At 57.1% G+C, this 19,428-nt stretch overlaps 3 protein-coding genes across 21 annotated transcripts in view; 1 reads left to right on the top strand and 2 right to left on the bottom strand.

Moving 5' to 3' along the window:
- Positions 1-5,012, top strand: part of MAP3K3 (mitogen-activated protein kinase kinase kinase 3) — a 59,201-nt gene extending 54,189 nt beyond the window's left edge. For 3 of the 4 annotated variants that reach the window (XM_057715695.1, XM_057715693.1, XM_057715696.1), the window contains 3 exons: positions 244-373; positions 731-908; positions 2,115-5,012. In XM_057715695.1, coding sequence (XP_057571678.1) covers positions 244-373; positions 731-908; positions 2,115-2,343 — 537 coding nt within the window. In that variant the 3' untranslated portion in view covers positions 2,344-5,012. The remainder of the gene's footprint in view (positions 1-243; positions 374-730; positions 909-2,114) is intronic. The other variant, XM_057715694.1, reaches the window with a different exon arrangement.
- Positions 5,013-6,211: 1,199 nt separating this feature from the next.
- On the bottom strand, positions 6,212-9,435 carry LIMD2 (LIM domain containing 2). 3 transcript variants are annotated; one of them, XM_057715671.1, is made up of 5 exons: positions 9,206-9,435; positions 7,646-7,740; positions 7,413-7,454; positions 7,188-7,327; positions 6,212-7,107 (listed from the first exon to the last, which is right to left on the bottom strand). In XM_057715671.1, exons 2-5 carry the CDS (start codon positions 7,685-7,687, stop codon positions 6,948-6,950), a joined length of 384 nt encoding a protein of 127 aa, XP_057571654.1. In that variant the 5' UTR covers positions 7,688-7,740; positions 9,206-9,435; the 3' UTR covers positions 6,212-6,947. The 3 variants fall into 3 exon arrangements, with proteins under 3 accessions (XP_057571654.1, XP_057571652.1, XP_057571653.1); XM_057715669.1 differs by lacking the exon at positions 9,206-9,435 and adding an exon at positions 8,531-8,644; XM_057715670.1 differs by lacking the exon at positions 9,206-9,435 and adding an exon at positions 8,469-8,627.
- Positions 9,436-11,042: 1,607 nt separating this feature from the next.
- STRADA (STE20 related adaptor alpha) overlaps positions 11,043-19,428 on the bottom strand; it is a 32,743-nt gene continuing 24,357 nt past the window's right edge. For 13 of the 14 annotated variants that reach the window (XM_057714505.1, XM_057714493.1, XM_057714506.1 and 10 more), the window contains 7 exons: positions 17,684-17,792; positions 17,268-17,391; positions 15,502-15,673; positions 14,870-14,974; positions 12,575-12,816; positions 12,231-12,273; positions 11,043-11,945 (listed from right to left, as the gene is read on the bottom strand). In XM_057714505.1, the coding sequence (XP_057570488.1) occupies positions 11,793-11,945; positions 12,231-12,273; positions 12,575-12,816; positions 14,870-14,974; positions 15,502-15,673; positions 17,268-17,391; positions 17,684-17,792 (948 nt within the window). In that variant the 3' untranslated portion in view covers positions 11,043-11,792. Of the gene's footprint in view, positions 11,946-12,230; positions 12,274-12,381; positions 12,481-12,574; positions 12,817-14,869; positions 14,975-15,501; positions 15,674-17,267; positions 17,392-17,683; positions 17,793-19,428 lie in introns of all 14 variants that reach the window. The other variant, XM_057714502.1, reaches the window with a different exon arrangement.

Here is a 19,428-nt window from a genome sequence, read left to right as displayed (position 1 = left end):
TGCACTGTCCAGTAAGGGCCGCCTTTGCCTGCAGCCGGCAGACTTCCCTCGTGGATTTGGCCATCGTTGCCCGAGGGAGGGACGGCCTCATACTTGTCCCTTACAGCCCCTAGCAGAGTGCTGGGCACATCCCAAGTGGGGATTGGATGAATGACTCCTTTGCGGAGTGCTGGGGGTTGGAAATAGCCCTGCCCCCTCCCACCGCCTTCCTGCAGTGACTCCCTCTGACTTCTGTGGATTTAGGGCTCCGTGAAAGACCAGTTGAAGGCCTACGGAGCTCTGACAGAGAGTGTGACCCGAAAATACACCCGGCAGATCCTGGAGGGCATGTCCTACCTGCACAGCAACATGATCGTTCACCGGGACATCAAGGGTGAGCAGGGGCAGCCTGTGGGGTCCCCAGGACCTAGTCACTTGGGAACTTTCGACCTAGTCACTTTGAACTTTCAGAAAAGTGGAACCCTGATTACTTCCTTGGGGGATTGGCGTGAAGATCAGTTAAGCAATTTGGGAAAATGCTGTGAAGTGCTCTGCAGATGTTAGCCTGTTCATTGCTTGTAGGGCTGAGGCCTCCCGTCGCTAGCCTGTTTGCTCTGTGCAGTTCAGGTCTAATTCATGGTAGCCCCCATCCTCCCCAGCAACCCTTTGACCTGGGAGGGAGGGACAGAGGAAGGATGGTGGAAAGTGCCCGGGGCTCCAGGGTTGCAGCCTCTGCCCTTTCATGCCTTAGGAGCCAACATCCTCCGAGACTCTGCTGGGAATGTGAAGCTGGGGGACTTTGGGGCCAGCAAGCGCCTGCAGACCATCTGCATGTCAGGCACGGGCATGCGCTCAGTCACTGGCACGCCCTACTGGATGAGCCCTGAGGTGATCAGCGGTGAGGGCTACGGAAGGAAGGCAGACGTGTGGTGAGCGCTGGGGATGTGCTGGGGCCCTTGCTCCCTGTCTGGGCTGTAGCGGCTCCAACTTAGAAATGAGGCTTGGGGGCTTTGCAGTGTGGTAGGAGGGAGTGAGAACTCGCCTCTGGGCAGCGAGGCCAGGCTGCAGGCTCCACGGGGGCAGAGGTGGTGGTGCCTGCAGCGATGCATACAGCAGATGCGTTGTGTTTTAACTTGGAAGAGCAACTGTTTGTTATCATTGGGAACCTAGGCTGTGGAAAACATCCCGGATGTTTGCTAAATCTCTGAAAGAACTAGGATCTAATCTGAAGGCCTGAATCAGTCTCTAAACAGTCGCAGGCTTCCACTCCCTCCTAGTGCTCAGACGGCTTGCCTCTGCTCTACCTAACTCCATGTCCATCCTCTGGAAGGGCCTGAAAGTTGTGAGAGCATCACTTCCTCTTAGAATGTTACTGTGGTGGATGAGTAGTGGTCCCTGAAGATGTCCACGTACTCATCCCAAAAGGATTAGTAAATGTTGCTTGTAAATGTTACCTTATATGACAGTAGGGCCTTTGCAGATGTGATTAACTTAAGAATTTTGAAATGGGGAGGTGATCCTGAATTATCCAGATGGGCCCAGTATAAGCACAGAGGTCCTTATAAAAGGAAGGCAGGAGATCAGAGTGAGTACTGAGAGATGTGGCAAAGGAAACAAGAGGTTGGAGTGACACAAGGAAGGGGCCATAAGCCAGGGATGCACGCAGCCTCTAGAAGCTGCAAGAGGCAGGGAAGTGGATTCTCTCCCCGCAGAGCCTCCAGAAGGAGCCATCATTTCACTGACACGTTGACTTCAGCCCAGTGAGACTGATTTTAGACTTCTGACCTCCAAAACGATAGTACATTTATGTTCTTTATGCCACTAGGTTCATGGTAGTTTGTTAGGAAACTAACACCATTATTTTAGACTCTTTCTGAACATGCTAAAGTGGTTCTCTTCCCCAGTGTCAAGAAGCACCTGGGTGGGTGTAGGTTGATGAAGCCCATGTGCACAAAGCTGACGGGGCTTTGAAGCCTCTTCTGGCCTTGGGGACCCTCTTCAGGGGTGTCAGCCCTCAGCTTGACCCATCCCGCCTTCGTGTCTTCTAAGAAAGGCACCTCCTTTCACAGCAGTGGGCAGGGCAGCTGGGAGCCTGGGGCAGGCCGAGGGGTGACATAGGGGTTCTCTCTCTCCAGGAGCCTGGGCTGCACTGTGGTGGAGATGTTGACAGAGAAACCACCTTGGGCAGAGTATGAAGCCATGGCCGCCATTTTCAAGATTGCCACCCAGCCCACCAATCCTCAGCTGCCCTCCCACATCTCCGAGCACGGCCGGGACTTCCTGAGGCGCATTTTTGTGGAGGCCCGCCAGAGACCTTCGGCGGAGGAGCTGCTCACACACCACTTTGCACAGCTCGTGTACTGAGCTCTCAAGGCCACGTGTTGCCGGCTGCCCCTGCTGCACGGGCGAGGGGCTGCTGTGGGGCTCAGCAAAGTTGCTGCTTCTCCCAGGCAAGGCTGTGGACCACGGAGCTGCAGTCTGGCCAGCGTCGTCTGTGCCCTTCCGCTGCTGGGGCTCAGAGCCAGGTAGGGTGGCTGCAGCCTCACGGACTGGGAGCCCCCAGCCTGCCAGACCCGAAGCTCCAGCGTCCTAAGCTCAGCCTGGAGGGGAAGGCGCTAGGAACAGTGTGCAAGGCCCCACCCTTGGGGCTGTGTCCTGACACTGCAGTCAGCACCAGACCCCAGAGAGGCTGGGGGCACAGGATGGACATGAGGGTCTGAATAGTGTTACTTTCAAAGTGTTATTGTGTTTCTCCTCCCCATGTCTGGAGACCACCAGGGCATCTCTGAGTTGGATGAGCCCACCGAAGCCGGAGGTAAAGCCCAGCATCCCGCAGCCAATGGAAAGCCAGAGGCCTGGGCGGCACTCTCCCTGGAGCCCCAGGCCAGCTTTGCCAGTCCCTGTCCTTTACCAAAGATGAGTGAAGCAAATGTTATGCTGCCTTATTCAGGGAAGGAGGAGCCTGTCCTGCCCGCCCCGTGACCCTGACCCCTCCCACCCTCAAGCAGGGGCCCGAGATGTGGAACTGCCCCCACTGAGGGGGAGACCCAGTTTTGTCAATGCAGTTGTCTCTGTTTTACAAGCTGGAGTCACTCTTATGCTGTACCCAGTTCCAGACTGGAGACTGTGTGCCCCCTGGGCTCTGAGTACCCCTGCTGTGGGCTTGGGCCTTGGGCCAGATTGGAAAGAGCTGAAGGTCGTAGCCTTTGTGCTCCTGGCCTGGCACGGGTTCCCCCCGGAGCAGAAAGGAAGATGGACAACACAGTGAAGGCATCTGAGCTGACGTTCAGGACGGCCAGGGGAGTTGTGTCAGGCTCTCTGTGGGTCGTGACCTGCTAGGCCACAGCTCTCTGTGATGCCACCAACTGTCCAAAACTGCCAGCTGTTCCTCCTTGGCCAGCCTTGCTCATCCCCGTGAGGCCTCAGCCTCTTTCCCTTCTCACTCCTCTGGGGGAGGAATGGCAGCAGGGGTCAGGGAGCCAGTATCTCCAAGCAGCTTAGAGTTGGCCTTATTTACCTCAGCCTGGGCGCTGGTCCTTTCTTCCGGCCCCTCCCCTCCAAAATGTGCCTATTGCTAGAGCTCCTCCCTCTCAACACCCAGTTTCCTTGGGAGTTGTCATTAAAGGAAAAAAAAAAAAAAAAAAAAAAGCCAGTGCCCAGGGATGGGTGTCTCCAAGGAGCTGGGGATTAGCGCCAGGCAGCTCGTTGCCAGCCTTGCCCACTTCCCCACGGGCACCAGAACAAGCCAAAGCCTTCGTTGTATGTTGACGATGCACTTTTATGAATGTAGTTTCTATCGCTGTTTTTAGCCTTTTCACATCATGTAATGTGAGGCCTTGTACTTGTTAATTTATATCTCAGATCATATTTGATGGTTTTTATATATATCAATTCTAGACTGTTACAGGTGATGGACGCCTCAAGAGAGAGAAGAGAAAATGAAAGCAGCTGGTTTTGCAGGAATGTGTGTTGCACAGTGCCACTTGGGCCTGGGCCCCCGTTTCCATCCTTTCCCCCCGGGGCCTGTGTCGGGCACGCCCAGCCGGGCCCTCTCAAGTGAGCACGTGCTCCCGCCTCCACCTCAGCTCTTGCTCCGGGTGGGGACCGGCCCCTTGCCTCGACCAAAGCTGCCGGGTGGCAGCTCGGCCTCCCCACGACCCCGTCCTGATGGCTGCAGCACTCTTCTTGGGCCCACACCCCAGTCCCCAACCCCCAACAGGAAACAGCGTGGTGCTGGCGCTGATGAGACAAGACGACTCTGTCCCAGGTTCAGGCTCTCACAGAGCCCCCCCCCCCCCCGCCCCCCCAGGGTCTTACCTCACAGGGAATGTTTTTCAAAATGAATTTGCAAACAAGCCAACAAATCCTACACTCCAAAAAACAAGACTCTGGGTTTTTTTTGTGTGCCAAAAACTGTGGACATGCTGGCTCAGCATCCTCAGGACCAAGCTGTTGCTTAATTTTAACTTATTGTTTTTTTTATTAAATAATCCAGATGAAAAGTTGTGGGGCCTAGGATGGCCTGGCCCAAAGGATCTGGAGGGCAGTCTCCTAGCAGCCCCCAGGCTGGCTCTGGGAAGGGCCATGCCACCATTTGCTCATCATTCTGTGGGGTGTGCCGGCCAGGGCTGGGGACAGTCCACACTCCACCGCCCTCCTGCCCCTCCTGCCCCATCCCACCCCCCCGCCCCAGCTCTGTGTCTGTGTCTGAATTGTGGATCATGCAGAAGAACCTGCAGCCATAGTTAATTTTGACTATATCTTGACCGAGGGCTTGCAGTGCAAAGCCAGGCCAGTGTCGTGCATTACTTACAATAAAAGGGATCATTTATACCCAAGGGGTCCTGTGGCATTGCTTTTGGTTGAGGGGTGGAGGGAATAGGTGTTTATCTGGGAGAAGTTGGGTGTGGTGCCTGGCAATAAGCTTACACCCCTCAGCAGAGGAGAACTCGAAATGACTCTGAGGGGTCCTGGGGTGGTGGGACAGGGCTGGTACCACTGCTAGCTCAGAGGTTGCACCCTCTTTCCCGCCACTGCTCAGAGCTCTGCTGAGGGTGGTTCCCCCACAGCTGACTTACTGAGGTGGCACTGTCAGCTCACCTGACCCCCACATCCCCGTGGCCTGGTTCTCAGGACCTCTGTGGCATCTGCTTGCCTCCCCAGCCCAGGAAAGGACTCACGTGAGTTGCATCCTTGCAGGGCAGGGATCGGGCACCAGCAGGAGCCACCTCTCAGAGCTCTCCCTGGGCTCTCTGCTGCTGCCGCCGCCTCACTCGGAGCGGAGGGAGACCACCCTTGTCCCCACCTGAGGCCTCTGGTGCAGAAGCTGGACCTGCCCCAAGTGAGGCTCTCAGCGGCTCTCCTCACGCTCTGACGACCCAGGCGCAGGGCACCATTTCTGCTTACTGTTAGCTCTGCCACTTCCAGGGGCAACACGGCACAGTGGCCCATGTGCCACCAGAGTTTGAGGCCCAGCTCCCTGCCCTGTTCTATGGGCATAAGGTCACTTAGGAACTTAAGGACTAGTATGGGGTGGAGGTAGCAAATCCCCCAGGAGTCTGCCCTTTTGTTCTGCCAATTCACACAGTCCACAGGCAGCTGGGGGAAGTCAGGACAGCTGGGTTGTGGGACAGGACACATCAGCCTTCCTGACTGCCGTTCTGCTGGAGGGGAGGGGGTCTTAGGTCCTCCGCGCTTGCCTTGTTGGCTCTGCTGTCTCTCAGAGACGCAGACAAGCTGTTTCTCCTTAGACTACTTGGGATGGTGACCACGGCTGCCCCATTCCCTGGAGCTTGAAAAAGGAGGAAGAGGACAGATGGGGAAAGGGCACAGAGACTAGGAGACCTTTGACAGCAATTACTGGATCTGCCGGTTCTCACCATGGCCTCCTAAATTCCAGGGCAAGGGAAGTTCAGACCTGCAGCCCAACACACAGAAGTGCAGTGAGGCTCAGCACCGTTACCCACTGACGGCCTGTCCTTAAGCAACACAGACTGAGGGGCAAAGTGGAGTTTAGTCATCAAACACTGGGTTTGACAGCATGAAGACCTGTCTGGGAAGAGCAGCCCCTTTCCTCCGGCTGTCTGATGTTCCCAACACCCATCACCACCAGCCCCCACCACCAATCAAGGCCAGGAGTGCTTTGGGCTGACCCTGTCCCCCTTCTGTGTGGTGACTCTGTGTCCTTCCTGCCACAAAACCGCACATCAGGCCACATAATACAGTGTCAAGATCTGTTGAAACATGTTTAAAATAGGGTTGATTACAACAGTCAAAACCGGCAGAAATGGGAGAAGAAGTGGGGAATGTGAGCCTGCCAGCCCCCCACCAGTCTCTGTGGCTCTCAGCCTAGCAGGTGCTTTAGCTTCTGCTGCTTCCGTGGCTGCAGCTGGTCCCAAGCCCTAATGGGCATGCCTGCCTCACCTTTGTGGGGCAGGGCTGTTCCACTTCCCCTCCTCTCCCCCGCTGGGTCCTGGTGGGCGTTTGGAGAGACCCAGCAGAGGGCACTCTGGCTCACCTTCCTCCCGTCTCCATGGCTCAGGACCAGGCTAAGAGCGGAGGTAGATGGGGAGACGTGGGGGCCACACAGGGCCCTGGGTGGCAGTGAGGGAGCTTGGGACCCTGAGGGGAGCATGCTGACTCCTTGCTGGAGAAAAGGCACCTAGATAGGGAAGCTGGGTTTGGGGGCCTCCCAGGGGGCCATGGTGTGAGGTGGGGTAGGCTGGAAGAAACAGGAAGCAGGCTGGTGAGCAAACCCCAGTCCTGGTTCCCAAACCCCCACCCACTGAGGGAGAAGGAAGGAATCCTGGAGCACAGCCCTGCCCCCATAACCTTCTGCCTGAGTAAGATGGCCTCATCCCCTTCCCACCCTGCCCCCACCGGAGCCCGGTCCAATCTCTCTCCCACCCTTCCCGCTGCCCGCTCCAGGCCTCTACAGAGGGAGGAGGGAGTGGACGGTCAGAGGGGCCTCAGGTTGTCTTGGTGCCGGGATCCACCTCCTTGTGGGCCCAGAGCTCCTTGTGCTGCTTCCGGCCGAAGCCTTCGTCGTAGTTGCCTTTGCTCTTAAACAGCTGCTGAAAGTGGGGTTTGCAGTAAAACTCCCCGTGCAGCGCCGCGTAGCTGCCCAGGCTGCAGAAGCAGAACAGCTGTGGTCAGGTCGGGTCAGGTCGGGTCAGGAAGGCCAGGGCGGGGGTAGGGCAAGGGCGCACCTGAGCTTGGTGTGACAGTGCTTGCAGCAGAAGCAAGAGTTGTGGAAAATGAGCTTGTCGGCCACCAGCCGCTCCATGGGGTACACGGTCTTCTGGCAGGCGGCGCAGGTCTCCTTCACCTGGGCCCGAAGGCTGAAGGACTGTTCCGGGAGAGACTCCATCAGGGGCCTGCCCAGCGCCCTGTGCCTTCCTCCCCGCACCCCCCAGCCTCACTCAGGGCCCTACCTTGGAGCGCTGAACCGTGCTGCCGCCGCCGCCTTTGGCTTCCTGAGGGAGAGGGCAGTCGGGGCAGGGTCAGCTGAGGCACGCCCCAGGCCGCCAGCAGCCCAGACCCCAGGGACGCTCACGGAGGAAGGCAAGGGGCACAGGCGAGGCCGCCGCTCCTCGCCCCTTCGCCCTCGGCCCAGACACCTGCGGGGCTGCCGTGCCCTCCCCCGCCCCCCCGGCCGATCACCTACATGAGAGGGGGTGGTCTGGGCGGCTCCCGCAGCGTGGAACATGGCTCGCTGCAGGCGATGGAGGCCCCGAGTGGAGACGCGGCGCCCGCTGGGTCCTGCAAGGGGAAGTCGGTTGGGAGGGCCCCACAAGCCCTTCCCCGGCCCGCAGGTTGGGGGTGGGGTGTTTACAGGCAGGGGGCTGGGGGCTGTGGTTGGGACTTTCCCTAAGTCATTTCCTGTTGCTCCGCGTCTTGCCACTTCCGCCCCTCACCCACCTCCCCCTTCCCTCGCTAGTCCCCCAGGCGGCTCCCCAGGGGGCAGGGGGTCCCTGAGTGGAACCATGTGTCGGGGAAAGAACAGAGTTAGCGGGCAACGGCTGGGGGAGGGGCCGCGCGCAGCCGCCCGAGCGCTTCGCAGACCCGGACCCCGCCCGGCGCGGGGGGAGGTCAGGAGAGGGCGGGCCCGGGGGGGGGGCCGCGGCCCGAATCCGCTGCCCCGGCCCGACCCGGGCCCGACCCTACCCGGCGCGGGGCCGAGGCGCGGGGTCCCGGGCGCTGCCCGCTCAGCCGACCCAGCCCCTGGACAGCGCTCGCGGGCTGGGCCGGCCGGCCGGCCGCTCCGCCCCGCCCGGCCGAGCCGCCGCCCGCGCGCCCCGCTCCTCCGTCCTGAACCCCAGACCCGGGACCCCCACGGGCCCAGGCGAGGGGACCTCGGCCCCGCCCCTGCACGGAGGCCGGGCCCGGCGGGGGCCCGCTGGCCTCGCGGCCCCGGGGGGAGAGCGACGGGTTGGGACGCTCGGCGTCGGGACCCCGTGGGCGGCGGCCCTGGCGCCCACAGCCCCCACCTGGGCCGCCCGGATTGCGAGCCGGATGCCGACCCCTCCCCTGGCCCGCCCGCGGGTCTCACCGGGCCCCGGCCTGGGCCGCGGGGCGGGGGTCGGTCTCCGGGGGACGCCTCGGGTGCGAGGAGCGCGCGGGCGCGAGCTGCCACCGCTGCCTGTGGTTCCTGAGCGGCCGCGGCCGCCGCCGCCTCATTGCGGCGCCGCCCCGGCCGGCCCCCGCCCCGCGCCCGCCCATTGGCTCCGCCGCGCCCGAAGCCGCCTCCGGGGCCCCCGCGCCGCCGCCGCCGACCCCCTCTCTGCGCTTTGTCTTCCCCTCGCTCGGCGTCCCCCGCCTTTGTCTGCCCCCCGCGCCGACCCCGCTCTCCCGGCGCTCCGCACCGCCCCTCGGGCTTCGCTCTCGCCGTCCTCGCGAAAGCGGCCGCCCAGTCGGCCCTCTTCGGACAGAGGCCGGGGCCGGAGCCGGAGGGCTCGGGGCAGGGGCGAGTCCGGGTGGAGATGACCGGGGTCGCGGGGCAGATGGCGCTCCCGACGAGGCCCCCGCGGAGGAAAAGGCTAACCCGGCGCGCCCGGGCCTTTCGCTGCCTGCATTTCCCCGCCCAGCGTCCCCGCGCGGCTCCCAGGCCCCCTCGTCCTCCCGCCGCGGAAGATGGCTGGAGCGGCCGGGCACGCGGTCCGGCCGCGCGAGGCTGCGAGGCCCGCCCGCACCGCCGGGAGGGCCCCGGGGCCCCGTGTTCGGTCACCTTCGGCCACCAGCCCTCAGCGCCTTCTCCTGGCGCCCCGGAGAGCGGGAGAGCGGGCACCGTTGCGTGGGAGAGGTCGAGCGCACCCCCTTCAGGGAAAGAGATTTCCATCCTTCAGACAAGCAAAGCTCGGCTCATCCAAACCTCATTCGACACAGGGAGCGAAGCCTGAAGATTGAAAATGCCCTGCTCCATTAACAGCTGGAGCGGCGGGGCTGGCGTGAGAGGCCAGGCCTCCTGGCTCCCCCCCCCCGGCCCCGCCTCCGGCTGCCTGGGCTCCAGCACGCTGCACCGCAGGTCCCAGGCACACAGGAGGCGGGGAGCGTCACTCACGTGTGTGGGGTAGAGCCTCAGCTCTGCGGGGAGCACAGGGAAGCCACCTTCTGGTCGCATCTCTGTGGGGACCCCCGGGGACCGCTGGGCTGTGCCTGACATCAGGCTGCAAGCTGTTTCACGAAGCACAGCCCTAAACATAGCTTGTTCCCACACGATGGCAGGAATAGAACTAGTGGCTCCAGAGCAAGGCCCACACACTTGTCAGGAAGAGAACAGCTCATTGCCACCCGCCTGGCAGGGGAGTGAGGGAGGCAGCAGGCGTCCCCAGCCCCCCGCTGTTCCCTTGGCTCGCTCAGGGCACCCATGCTGTGCTTCACGTTTCTCCTCAGCCTCCTGTCCCCCTCTGCAGGAAGATTTACGTTTGGGTTGAGCTGCTTCCCCAGGACTCCCTGGATGGGGTGCGTGAGAACTTCTAAAACTGGCATCTTTCCCAGCCAAGCTTCCCCACCTGTCGTCAGCTGCTCAAAGGGGGCTGTGGTAACGCAACAAAGGTGAAGCCCTCGGAGGCCGAAGGAGCAGCGCTTGGCTGGCCCCTGGGCACCGCCTGGCCCCCCGGCCCCTCAGGCCCCCTGTCCAGGATGCTCCCACAGAATCAGCACTTGGGGCGCTGATGATGTGCTGACAACAAGGTGAAGCAAGCAGATCAGAGGAAAGAAAACAAGCTGATAATGGTGTTAAGAAAAGGGAACTTGAGGTTTAAAGAAAAAAACAAGCTGGGCAGGGGTGCTGGAGACAAATGTGACCTGGCCTGCTCACTCCTTCCATTTCAGATTTCCCCACACCCTCCCAGCTGCTGGGATTCCTTTCTCAACCCCTGTAACTGCCCATGGGAAGAGATTTTCCATTTTTTTCAAACTGGTGTTGCAATTTCTGAGGAAAGGGAAAGTGAGGCCTTTTGATGGGTTAAAGCAGCTACAGGGAAGAGGGAGGGGCACTTCCTTGATCTGACATTTGGGGCACCCACCCCGAGGGACTGGTGGGGGAAGGGGCCCAGCTGGGGTGCACACAGGCTGGGACCCACATGGAGGAGACTGGGGTTAGAATCGTCCCCGGGCCTGGACTCCCTGGCCACCAGCCAGGAGGTCGTGGAGGGGCTGGGGCTGGGTTTTAGGTTCCCTGCTCTTTTGAGTATCAATTCCGATAGTAAGGAGATACCATGAGTCCTATTACAAAACACCCTCCTCCCCTCCACCTCCTCTCCTGACAAAAGTGAGCCTTTTCTGCCTGGACTCCAGCGGCCCAGAAGTGGTCCTGCAGAGGGGCTGGTGTCCAGCACTCAGACCTTTCCAGCCCCAAAGCAATTTGATGACTACAGGCTAAAATTAATAGCCTCGATGTTAGAGAGTTAAGAGACAAATCCATTATGGTGTGCTGTGAGGCTGTCTAGCTAGTGAAGGAGGTCACTGCTGTGCTTCCACAAGCACTCGCAGGCCCACTCTCAGATGGCAAAACCCGGGGTGGAATGACTGACGTCCAAGCCTGCGGGGCCAACACACAACAATCTCTCCAGCTTTTAATTTGTTCTGGCAATGAAACTAACACGGCATGAGGACTGAGGCCCTCAGGTTAGGCAAGACATTATGGCCTTTGGAGGAAGCACCAAGGTGGCCCACAGGAGTCAGTAAGATGGACTCTTGGGAAAGGAATGAGCTACAGAGATGAACCGAGGGAAGGTTTTAGGTGTCAGGGCCCAAGCGAAAAGGGGGACGGGGATGGGTTGCCCTGGCCTTAACCTAGTGCTTAAAAAGGAAAAATACCCTTCCCTCCAGTTGTTAGGGAGAGGTCTGAGGAGAGGGGGGTCTTATCGCTTGCCCCTCCACGGACCTCCTACAGGATCTGAGAGCAGAGGAGAAGAATGGAACCAGGCTGGTAGGAGAGCCAGGGTGGGAAGAAGTCGCACAGTTCCCTGGGTGAGTCCAACCCTTGGCTTGGGCTTCAGCCGCCTCGGCCAGAACAGCATCTCTTCCTTCTGAAGAGGTCAGGGCGCCTGAGCTCACAGGGCTGGGAATGTCAGCTTTCCGGCCCCTCCCGATCCCTGGTTGTCGGGATTCCCTTCTGTCTCAAAAGGGAGCAGTAAAAAAAGTTCCTCTCCAGGAATTTCTTTCCCAGTCAGTAAGCAGCCAACTCTCCTGGCAGAAATGTCCTTTCTTGCCCAGTCTGCCCCCAGGAGGGTGGGAATGTGGCCAGTCCTCAGGAAGGTTCCGGAGGCTCACACGGCCCGGGATGGAGAATATGCACCTTTTTCAGAGGCTCAGAACTCCCAGTCGTCCACCTCCAGCTCTTCCAGGTTTGTTACCAGGCCAAAGATTCCACTGTGATCCTGAGAGTGGCTGCCTTCAAAGTTGGTGATGGGGGTGACAGGACGAAGTAACTCAGGCAAAGCCTCTGAGGCACGTCTCTTGATCTGGGGGAGGAGAGAGAGTTGGGGGTGGATCCTGTTGCTCTGAGTCTCAGGACATCATGGGGAAGGGACCACAGCCCAGGGACAGATAGGCTGTTGGAGCCAAGAGTCTCTATGAGAGGAAGGAGCAGTGCCTTTAAGGAGCTTTGGAAACATGGTCATTTCTCTGATTCGAAGGGAGGAGGAGAGAGTATTGGAAGATCCCAAAGCGAAGGGGACTGAGGGTGTTTGGAACCACAAGCAAGAAAAACCCCCACCATGGGGAGCCTTGGGAAAGTGCTACTGTACCTGCTTGAAGAAAGAATGGTTAAGGAGGGTGCTGGCACTTGGTCTGCAGAGGAAGGGGAGGAGAGACCAGCATCAGCCCTGTGCCCCGGATCTCCACAATCCTGCTGCTTCTCCCTCACCCTCAAGTGCCCCTCTCCTTCCCTCAGCTCACCAAGCAACAACAGCCAGAGCGACCCAGGCTGGCTTCCTGGCAAACCCTGTGCTGACCTCTCCTGCCACGGGGCTCCAGACTCCTCCGGCGAACCCAGGCCTGTACAGGACAGGCACGTCCTCTCAAACCCTGCCTTGAACTCCAGAGCCTCCTGGGCTCCCCCCAAAGCCCACCCCCAGCCCAGCAGATATACCTCACATCCGGGCTGCGCTGAAGGCACTGCTCCACAAAGTGGTGGAAGTGGGGCGAGAAGGTGCGGTGATAGGGGTGGGACGGCGAGTCGCCATTGGAGGGCCTGGGGGTGCCGGGGGCCAGGCCCTCGCTCAGGCCAGAGTTGGCGGCTGAGCGCGAGGTGCTCACGGTCAGCTCCTCGGCGGGGATGGTGCTGGTGTCCAGCAGGCAGGGCACCGTGCCGTTCAGCTTCTCCAGCAGCATCTGGGGAGCACAGAGTCAGGGCCTGGGCGGGAGGGGCCCCTGGAAGGCCTATAGGGTTTCTTCACAAGTATGCTTTTCCCAGCACACGAGAGATTCGGGGGGAGGAGAGAGAAGTGGAAAAAGTCTGACTTTTCCAAAGGAGAGCCGGCCACTGGCTGGGCAGCCACACCGTAGCAAGGCCAAAGTGAAGAGGAGGTGGACTGCAAAAAAGTAGCCGCCTTCACCGTGGCTGGAGGGAAGGGGCTCGCAGTCACTCCCCCTTTATAAGGCACCGGATCTTTCTAACTGTAGAGCCCTCAGCCTAGGGTCAAGATGGCAGCCAGGTCCTTTCTTTAAAGCCCAGCCCCCCTGTGCCACGCCCAGGTGGGTCCTGCTGGGTCCATTCCGGCTGGATTGTCACTGCAGCAGGCTGCACAGGAGCAGTGCACCCAGGGGAGGGCTAGGCCTGCACAGCTGTTCCAAAGCCCTCAGACTCTGCAGCCCACCTCAGGGACTGCTGTCCTCATGGACCTCATGAGCTGTTCAAGGCAGAAACAGAAAATCCTTGGAAATCCTTCTAGAGCTGTGCTGTCCCACCTGGGAGCCACCAGCCACATGGCTGGTTTAAAATTTATATTTAAATTAATTTAAGTTGGGCTTAAAATTCAGTCCTCAATCTCACTGGCTACATTTTAAGTGCTCAATAGCCACAGGTGACTCGTGGCTACCACACTGGGCAGCGCAGATATAGAACATTTCCGTCACCTCAGGAAGTTCTCCTGGACACAGCTGTTTCTGCATCTCTATCTTGTTTACCTCAAATGGCCTTTTATGTCTTTCCTGAGCATCTGCTACTGTCTCACTTAGATTTTCTAGACTCTTTACCTCGATAGATTTCCATACCCTCCTAACTAGTCTACCACAGCTCATCCATCTGCGAGAGTCATCTTTCTAAAATCTGTGTCTGATGCCCTCACTCCTGTGCTTAGAAGCCTTCAGCAGTTCTCCACAGGAGAACTTTGGGACAGGAACCAAACACCCTGGCGTGGCACGCAAGCAAAGTCCTTCATGATCCGCCTTGCTTCCTTCTCCAGCCACGTCACCTAGCAGCCCCCAGGAGCACCCGTACTTCAGCCATTTACAACTACCTGCTGTTCCCAGATCCTGTTTTTTCTTGACTCTGGGCCTTTGCACACGCTGCTCCCTCTGCTGAAAAGAGTCTCCTTCCAGTTTCCATTCTTCACACAGTTAATTCCTAATTGCCTTCAAGTCTCAAATGTCACCTCCTCCCAGAAGCCTCCCTGGATCCCCTCCTTAGAGCTGCCCTTTGGCCATTCTCTAGCTGCTCCTCTCCCCTCAGGGCATGCAGTCTATGGGTTTAGGGAGAGGCTTACTCAGAGCCTACACCCCGCCCCCACCCCCTCCCAGGTCTAGCTCACGCTCCAGGTACTTGGAACCGAGGTAATCCTTGCCCAAATGACCCAAGTCCACTTCCTGGACTTGATAGGACCTGGATAAGCCTCTACCTGGGTCTATCTCCAAGGGCAGACAATGCCACTGGCTGAGAGCATGCCTAGAAGAAGCCAAGGGTGGTGGTTAAAAGGGGCATGAACAGAAGTAGAACTTGCAGGCTGGAGGTTGCAAAGGTATGGACTAGAGCATGGTGGCACAGAACCTGGGAAGTCCAAGAATTCTCAATTAGAAACTGGCCTTCCAGGTATATCCATCAAGGTAAGAAGACAGAACACATTTTATAAATTTATGAAAATTTGTTAGCTTAATTTATACATTTTAAATAGATACCTGGCATACGGACTCCAGGCCTGCAATTGTGAGCGGTGCCTGCTCCCGTGCCCCCCCGCCTCTGGGCACCATTACCACCACAGTTATCACAGACAGGAGCGAACAGTTACACAACTCTCTCCCCTACTGGTGTGGCTCTTGAAGGAAAGAGCTGGGTCTTTCATCTTAGTATCCCTGGCTGGTGTCCTGCGTGTGGCAGGTCCTCAACAAGTGTTTGTGGAAGGCAGACTGGCAGGCAGGCCAGAAGGAAACCCCTGGGCTGCAGGCTCACCTGGGTGGCAGGCATATCCTTAAAGGGGACGTGGCCATTGGCCAGTTCGCAGGCCGTGATTCCCACACTGTAGATGTCAGACTTGGCATCATAACCCTGAAGATTCTAAATCACGAGAAAAGAGTCACAGGTCACTCCACACTGTAGCCTTGGCCATTGTTCTTAGAAAGAGAAGCGGTGGACCAAAAGCTGCGGAGAGAATGCCTGTCCCCACGTGAGGACCAGCTGCTGAGACTTCCCTCGGCTGTACTACTCAGGAGTTGCTGCTATTTTAGAAGGAACAAATGTCTTGCTGACAATACGTGAGAGCAGGAGGAAGTGCTCCTGCTTAGGACAGGGATGTAGAGAGCACCAAATGCTCGCTCTTCCCATGATATGGGAGCATCTCTGAAGGGAGCCTCAGGCAGTTTGGGACCGCCCCAGAGGGGAACGACATCACCTGCAAAGGGCACGGAATGCCCCTGCTTGGAGGCATCTTGGGTCTACCTGCCGCCAGGGAAGCCCTCCCTCCAGGAACCCCTAACTCCACTCAGAAGCAGACGGCACCCCCATCCCTGGAAATTCCCGAAGGCCTCCTTGGGGGATCACCCATGGGTGGGGGATGGGGGCTGCCGGAGACCCAGGGCACAGACCTGCTGCAGGACCTCCGGGCTGAGCCAGGGCAGGACCTTGACACTGTGCTTGGGAAAGTCGTGGACCACACGCTGCCGCTGCCCGTGGCTGATGGTGCTGAGGCTGCTGCGCAGACCGGACAGGCAGACCTTCCCTTCGGCGGAGAGCAGCACATGGCTGGCTTTGACGCTCCTGGGGTGAGGGCGGGGGGGGGGGGGGTGTCACGGGTAGCAGGAGCCCCTCACGCCACAAACCTTTGTCTTCACACACTAGACCCAGCCAGCTCTCTCCCCTGGGTGGGTGAGTGTATATTATATGCATATACATACATATTATATAGACACGAACATGCACTTCTATGAAAAATTTCAAACATACACAAAAAGAAAAACTAGCACGACTCCATTTACATATCACCAGACTTTAAAACGTATTTCTGTTTTGTTAAAGTTCTCTTTTATGCTTACGACCACTACTTCCTCTACCGTCTACTACCTTTAATCTGTACTTTTTGTTTGTAGGTATTCTCATAAAGTGTATCACTGTTTCGCATGCATTTTCTATTGACCTAATGGTACTGGGTCATGCAGCCCATTCTTCAGTGTTATGTTTTCGAGATCTATCCATGTTGCCAACTGGACATGCCTAACTGCTGCTGGTAAATGCCACCTGCGCCCTGGGGTGGGGTCTAACACTTACTAAGCTGTTCTTCCAGGAAGGGACACTTGTGCTGCCTCCAGTCACCACAGATATGAACTAAGGTGTCCACATTCATGTCCCCTGATGCACCTGTAGGAGAGTTTCTTTGGGCTGTGCACCCACAGGCATCACTGACGGTCCCGGTTCCGAGTGACCCAGACTGGCTGCTTGGGCGAGAGACCCATCTCCTCCCCGCACTGGTCCTCACCTAGCCTCTGAATCACTGCCAGTCCCATGGGTACAAGGTGACATCCTCCTGTTTTAATTTTATTTTCTGATTCTTGCTAGATTTGAGTGTCTATTCATATGACCATTAGTCTTTTGGGTTTTCTCTTTTATAAACTTCATATCCTTTGCTCATTTTTCTGTTGGTTTGCTATCCTTTTCTTACTGATTCACAAAATTTCCTTGTTACGAATCCCACGTGTTTTAGGCAAAACTAACATCTTCCATGCTGTAACTCCTTTCTTAACTTTGTTCTTGGTGTCCTGTATTGGAGAGAAAGCTTTAATCATGATATGACCTAATCCATCCATTTTTCTGGCCTTATGTTTTGTGCATGTAAAACATTTAGAAATTATGGTACACCTCAGGTTGCAAAAATCTTTCCTCGCATTTCCTTCTAAGTCTCTAGTTTCCATTTAGGCCTTTAATCCATCTGAAGTGTTCTTTTGTATGTGGGGTTAGGTAGGGGTCCTAGTTTTATTATCTTCCCTACCACGAGCCGCTTTTCCGGACACCATCTACTGAAAAATGCGTCTTTTCCCAAGCTTCCCGGCACAGGGCTGGCTCCAGGGCACACGCCAGTACAGGTGCTCCAAGGAAGGCGGGGCGGGTGTGGGGCGCACAGGCCCATGTCAGGTGTTCCACTCATACAATTCTCAGGACCAAGCTGGTCAGTGAAGAGAAAGTCAGTAGCTTCAGCACCGAAAGGGCAAGTTCTCTGCCCCCAGCAGAGGTGAGGGCAGGATGCGACCCCTGATTTAAACTCTGGCTTCACTAATTTCAGTCAACTTGAGCTGTTTACCTGAGGGCCCACGGGCCCAGATCCCACTCTTATAAAGGGTGACTAGGCCCAAGAAAGCACCTGTGCACATATCCCATGTGGTGGATGTAGTCCAGGGCTTTGAGCACCCCCTGCAGGATGTAGGCGATCGCCAGCTCATTCATGCCGTCCATGAAGTGTGTGCAGATGAGGTCCTTGGCAGAGCCTGAGGAAGAGGATCGTGGGGACAGAGCGAAGGGTGACAGCGCATGAGAAGGGTGACAGCACATGAGAAGGGTGACAGCGCATGAGGAGGGTGACAGCGCATGAGGAGGGTGACAGCGCATGAGAAGGGTGACAGCGCATGAGGAGGGTGACAGCGCATGAGAAGGGTGACAGCACATGAGGGTGACAGCACATGAGGACGGTGACAGCACATGAGGAGGGTGACAGCACATGAGGAGGGTGACAGCAGAGTGCTTAGAACCTCTCTTTGTCAGGACCCCTTCCCCACTCACCATATGCCATGAATGAAGTGACAACCCACAGCTCGTTGTCTGCAATAAAGGTGGCTCGATAGGGCAGGATATTGGGATGGCTGAAGAGCTTAGAGACGTGGAGCTCCCCCTGGAAGCAATGGGGAGCCTGAGTCAGAACCAAGGGGCACTGAGGAGGAGGCTCAACATGAAGGTGGCCGCGTTACTAATACAGGGACCTAGGCTCAGAGCCCCGGGAGCAGCCTGAGCAGGTGCCACCGGTATGAGAGGAACTAGGCTCCGCCGTCTCAGCAGGGAAGCCAGCCCTGCTTCGCCAGCTTCTGCCTGACTTTGGCTCTGCCAGCCAGCCCTAAAGTTCCTCAAGAAACCATTCCCGCCAACAGGGAAACTGCTACCAATACAGCAGAGGGTCACAGTGCACCACCTTGGAGGTGATGAAAACAAAGCCCTGACTGCAGACCTAGGAAGCTATAAGCATAGCTCAACTTCAAGGGCCAAGGCACAGAACTCCTCTTTAAGATAAGAAAAAAGAAAAATGTTTGCCTAAAGGAAAATGTTGTTAGCAATAGAAACACGGAAAGAAAGTGTGGAAGAACAAACAACAACTACTAAACATTAGAAGAGACTTCTCCAGTGACCTCAGGTTGAGAGCTCCCTTCCTCAGAAGCAGCTCTGGAAAGTGTAAGACCAATGGAATTTTAAAACAAATTTGGACAAAAGATGTGGAAAAAAAAAAAAAAAAAAAAACTGGACGAAATAACGGCAGAAACTCCAGGGTCCTGGCCTCTGGGAAATGAGCCAAGGTCAGATAGGCAGCACCTTCCACCTGTCCACGGCTCTACAGAATAAAGAAAAGAATCACAAAGCCCAATACGCTCTAGAACAAACTCAGATATGCTTTTTTCCCAAGTAACTGAGCTGGGACTGACTTTCTGTTCCATTTTTACACCCACGAAACTACTCTGAACACACGAACTGGTACTGGAGCACCGTCAGATGAGTGTGAAATCAGAAAAACATTGTGGGGCTTCCCTGGCGGTTCAGTGGTTAAGAATTCGCCTTCCAGTGCAGGGGACGTGGGTTCCATCCCTGGTCGGGGAGCTAAGATCCCACATGCTGTGGGGCAACTAAGCCTGCGCGCTCTGGAGCCTGTGCACCACAACTAGAGAGAAGCCCGCGTGCTGCGACTAAGACCTGACACAAACAAATAAATATTAAAAAAACAACAAACAAACAAAAACATTGTAATTGAAGAAGGGGGAGGGGCTGCAACCAATTGTACTGAAAATACACTGAGCCAGGCCCTAAATCTAGGGAGTTCCCAGTGCAGGCCTTCATCCCCAGGCAGTCTAGACCTACAGCATCTCCCCATTTAACAAGAGGGCAGCTACTTGCTTCTCCAGCACTGAAGAACCTCAGGCAAACAGGACACCGAGAGTCTGAAGAGGGTCACCCATGGCAGGGCGGGCTGCCTCTCACGTGGAAAGAGACTGTCTGAGTGTGAAGCCTGCCTCGGCCACTTACTAGTGTGTGTGACCAGGGCAAGTTACTTAGCCTCTCTGAGTAACAAATACACGAATAAATGAGTCACAAGGAGGATGTGGAGAAGAGGGGAATATAAATTGGGCTGAGCAGCGTTATAGAATCCTTAATGCCAAATGCCCAAGATCCGTCACTGAGAGCTTCCGTAACTTCTTGGCTGGGTCTACCTGCGTTTCCTGCCAGCTGTTTCAGAAGACAGACATAAGGATGCCTTGTAATTACTA

Source organism: Hippopotamus amphibius, chromosome 17 (genome assembly GCF_030028045.1).
Source record: "Hippopotamus amphibius kiboko isolate mHipAmp2 chromosome 17, mHipAmp2.hap2, whole genome shotgun sequence".
In the NCBI taxonomy this organism is placed as follows: domain Eukaryota; kingdom Metazoa; phylum Chordata; class Mammalia; order Artiodactyla; family Hippopotamidae; genus Hippopotamus; species Hippopotamus amphibius.
The sequence above is the reverse complement of the archived record's forward strand: the minus strand, read 5'-3'. Positions and strand labels throughout refer to the sequence as shown.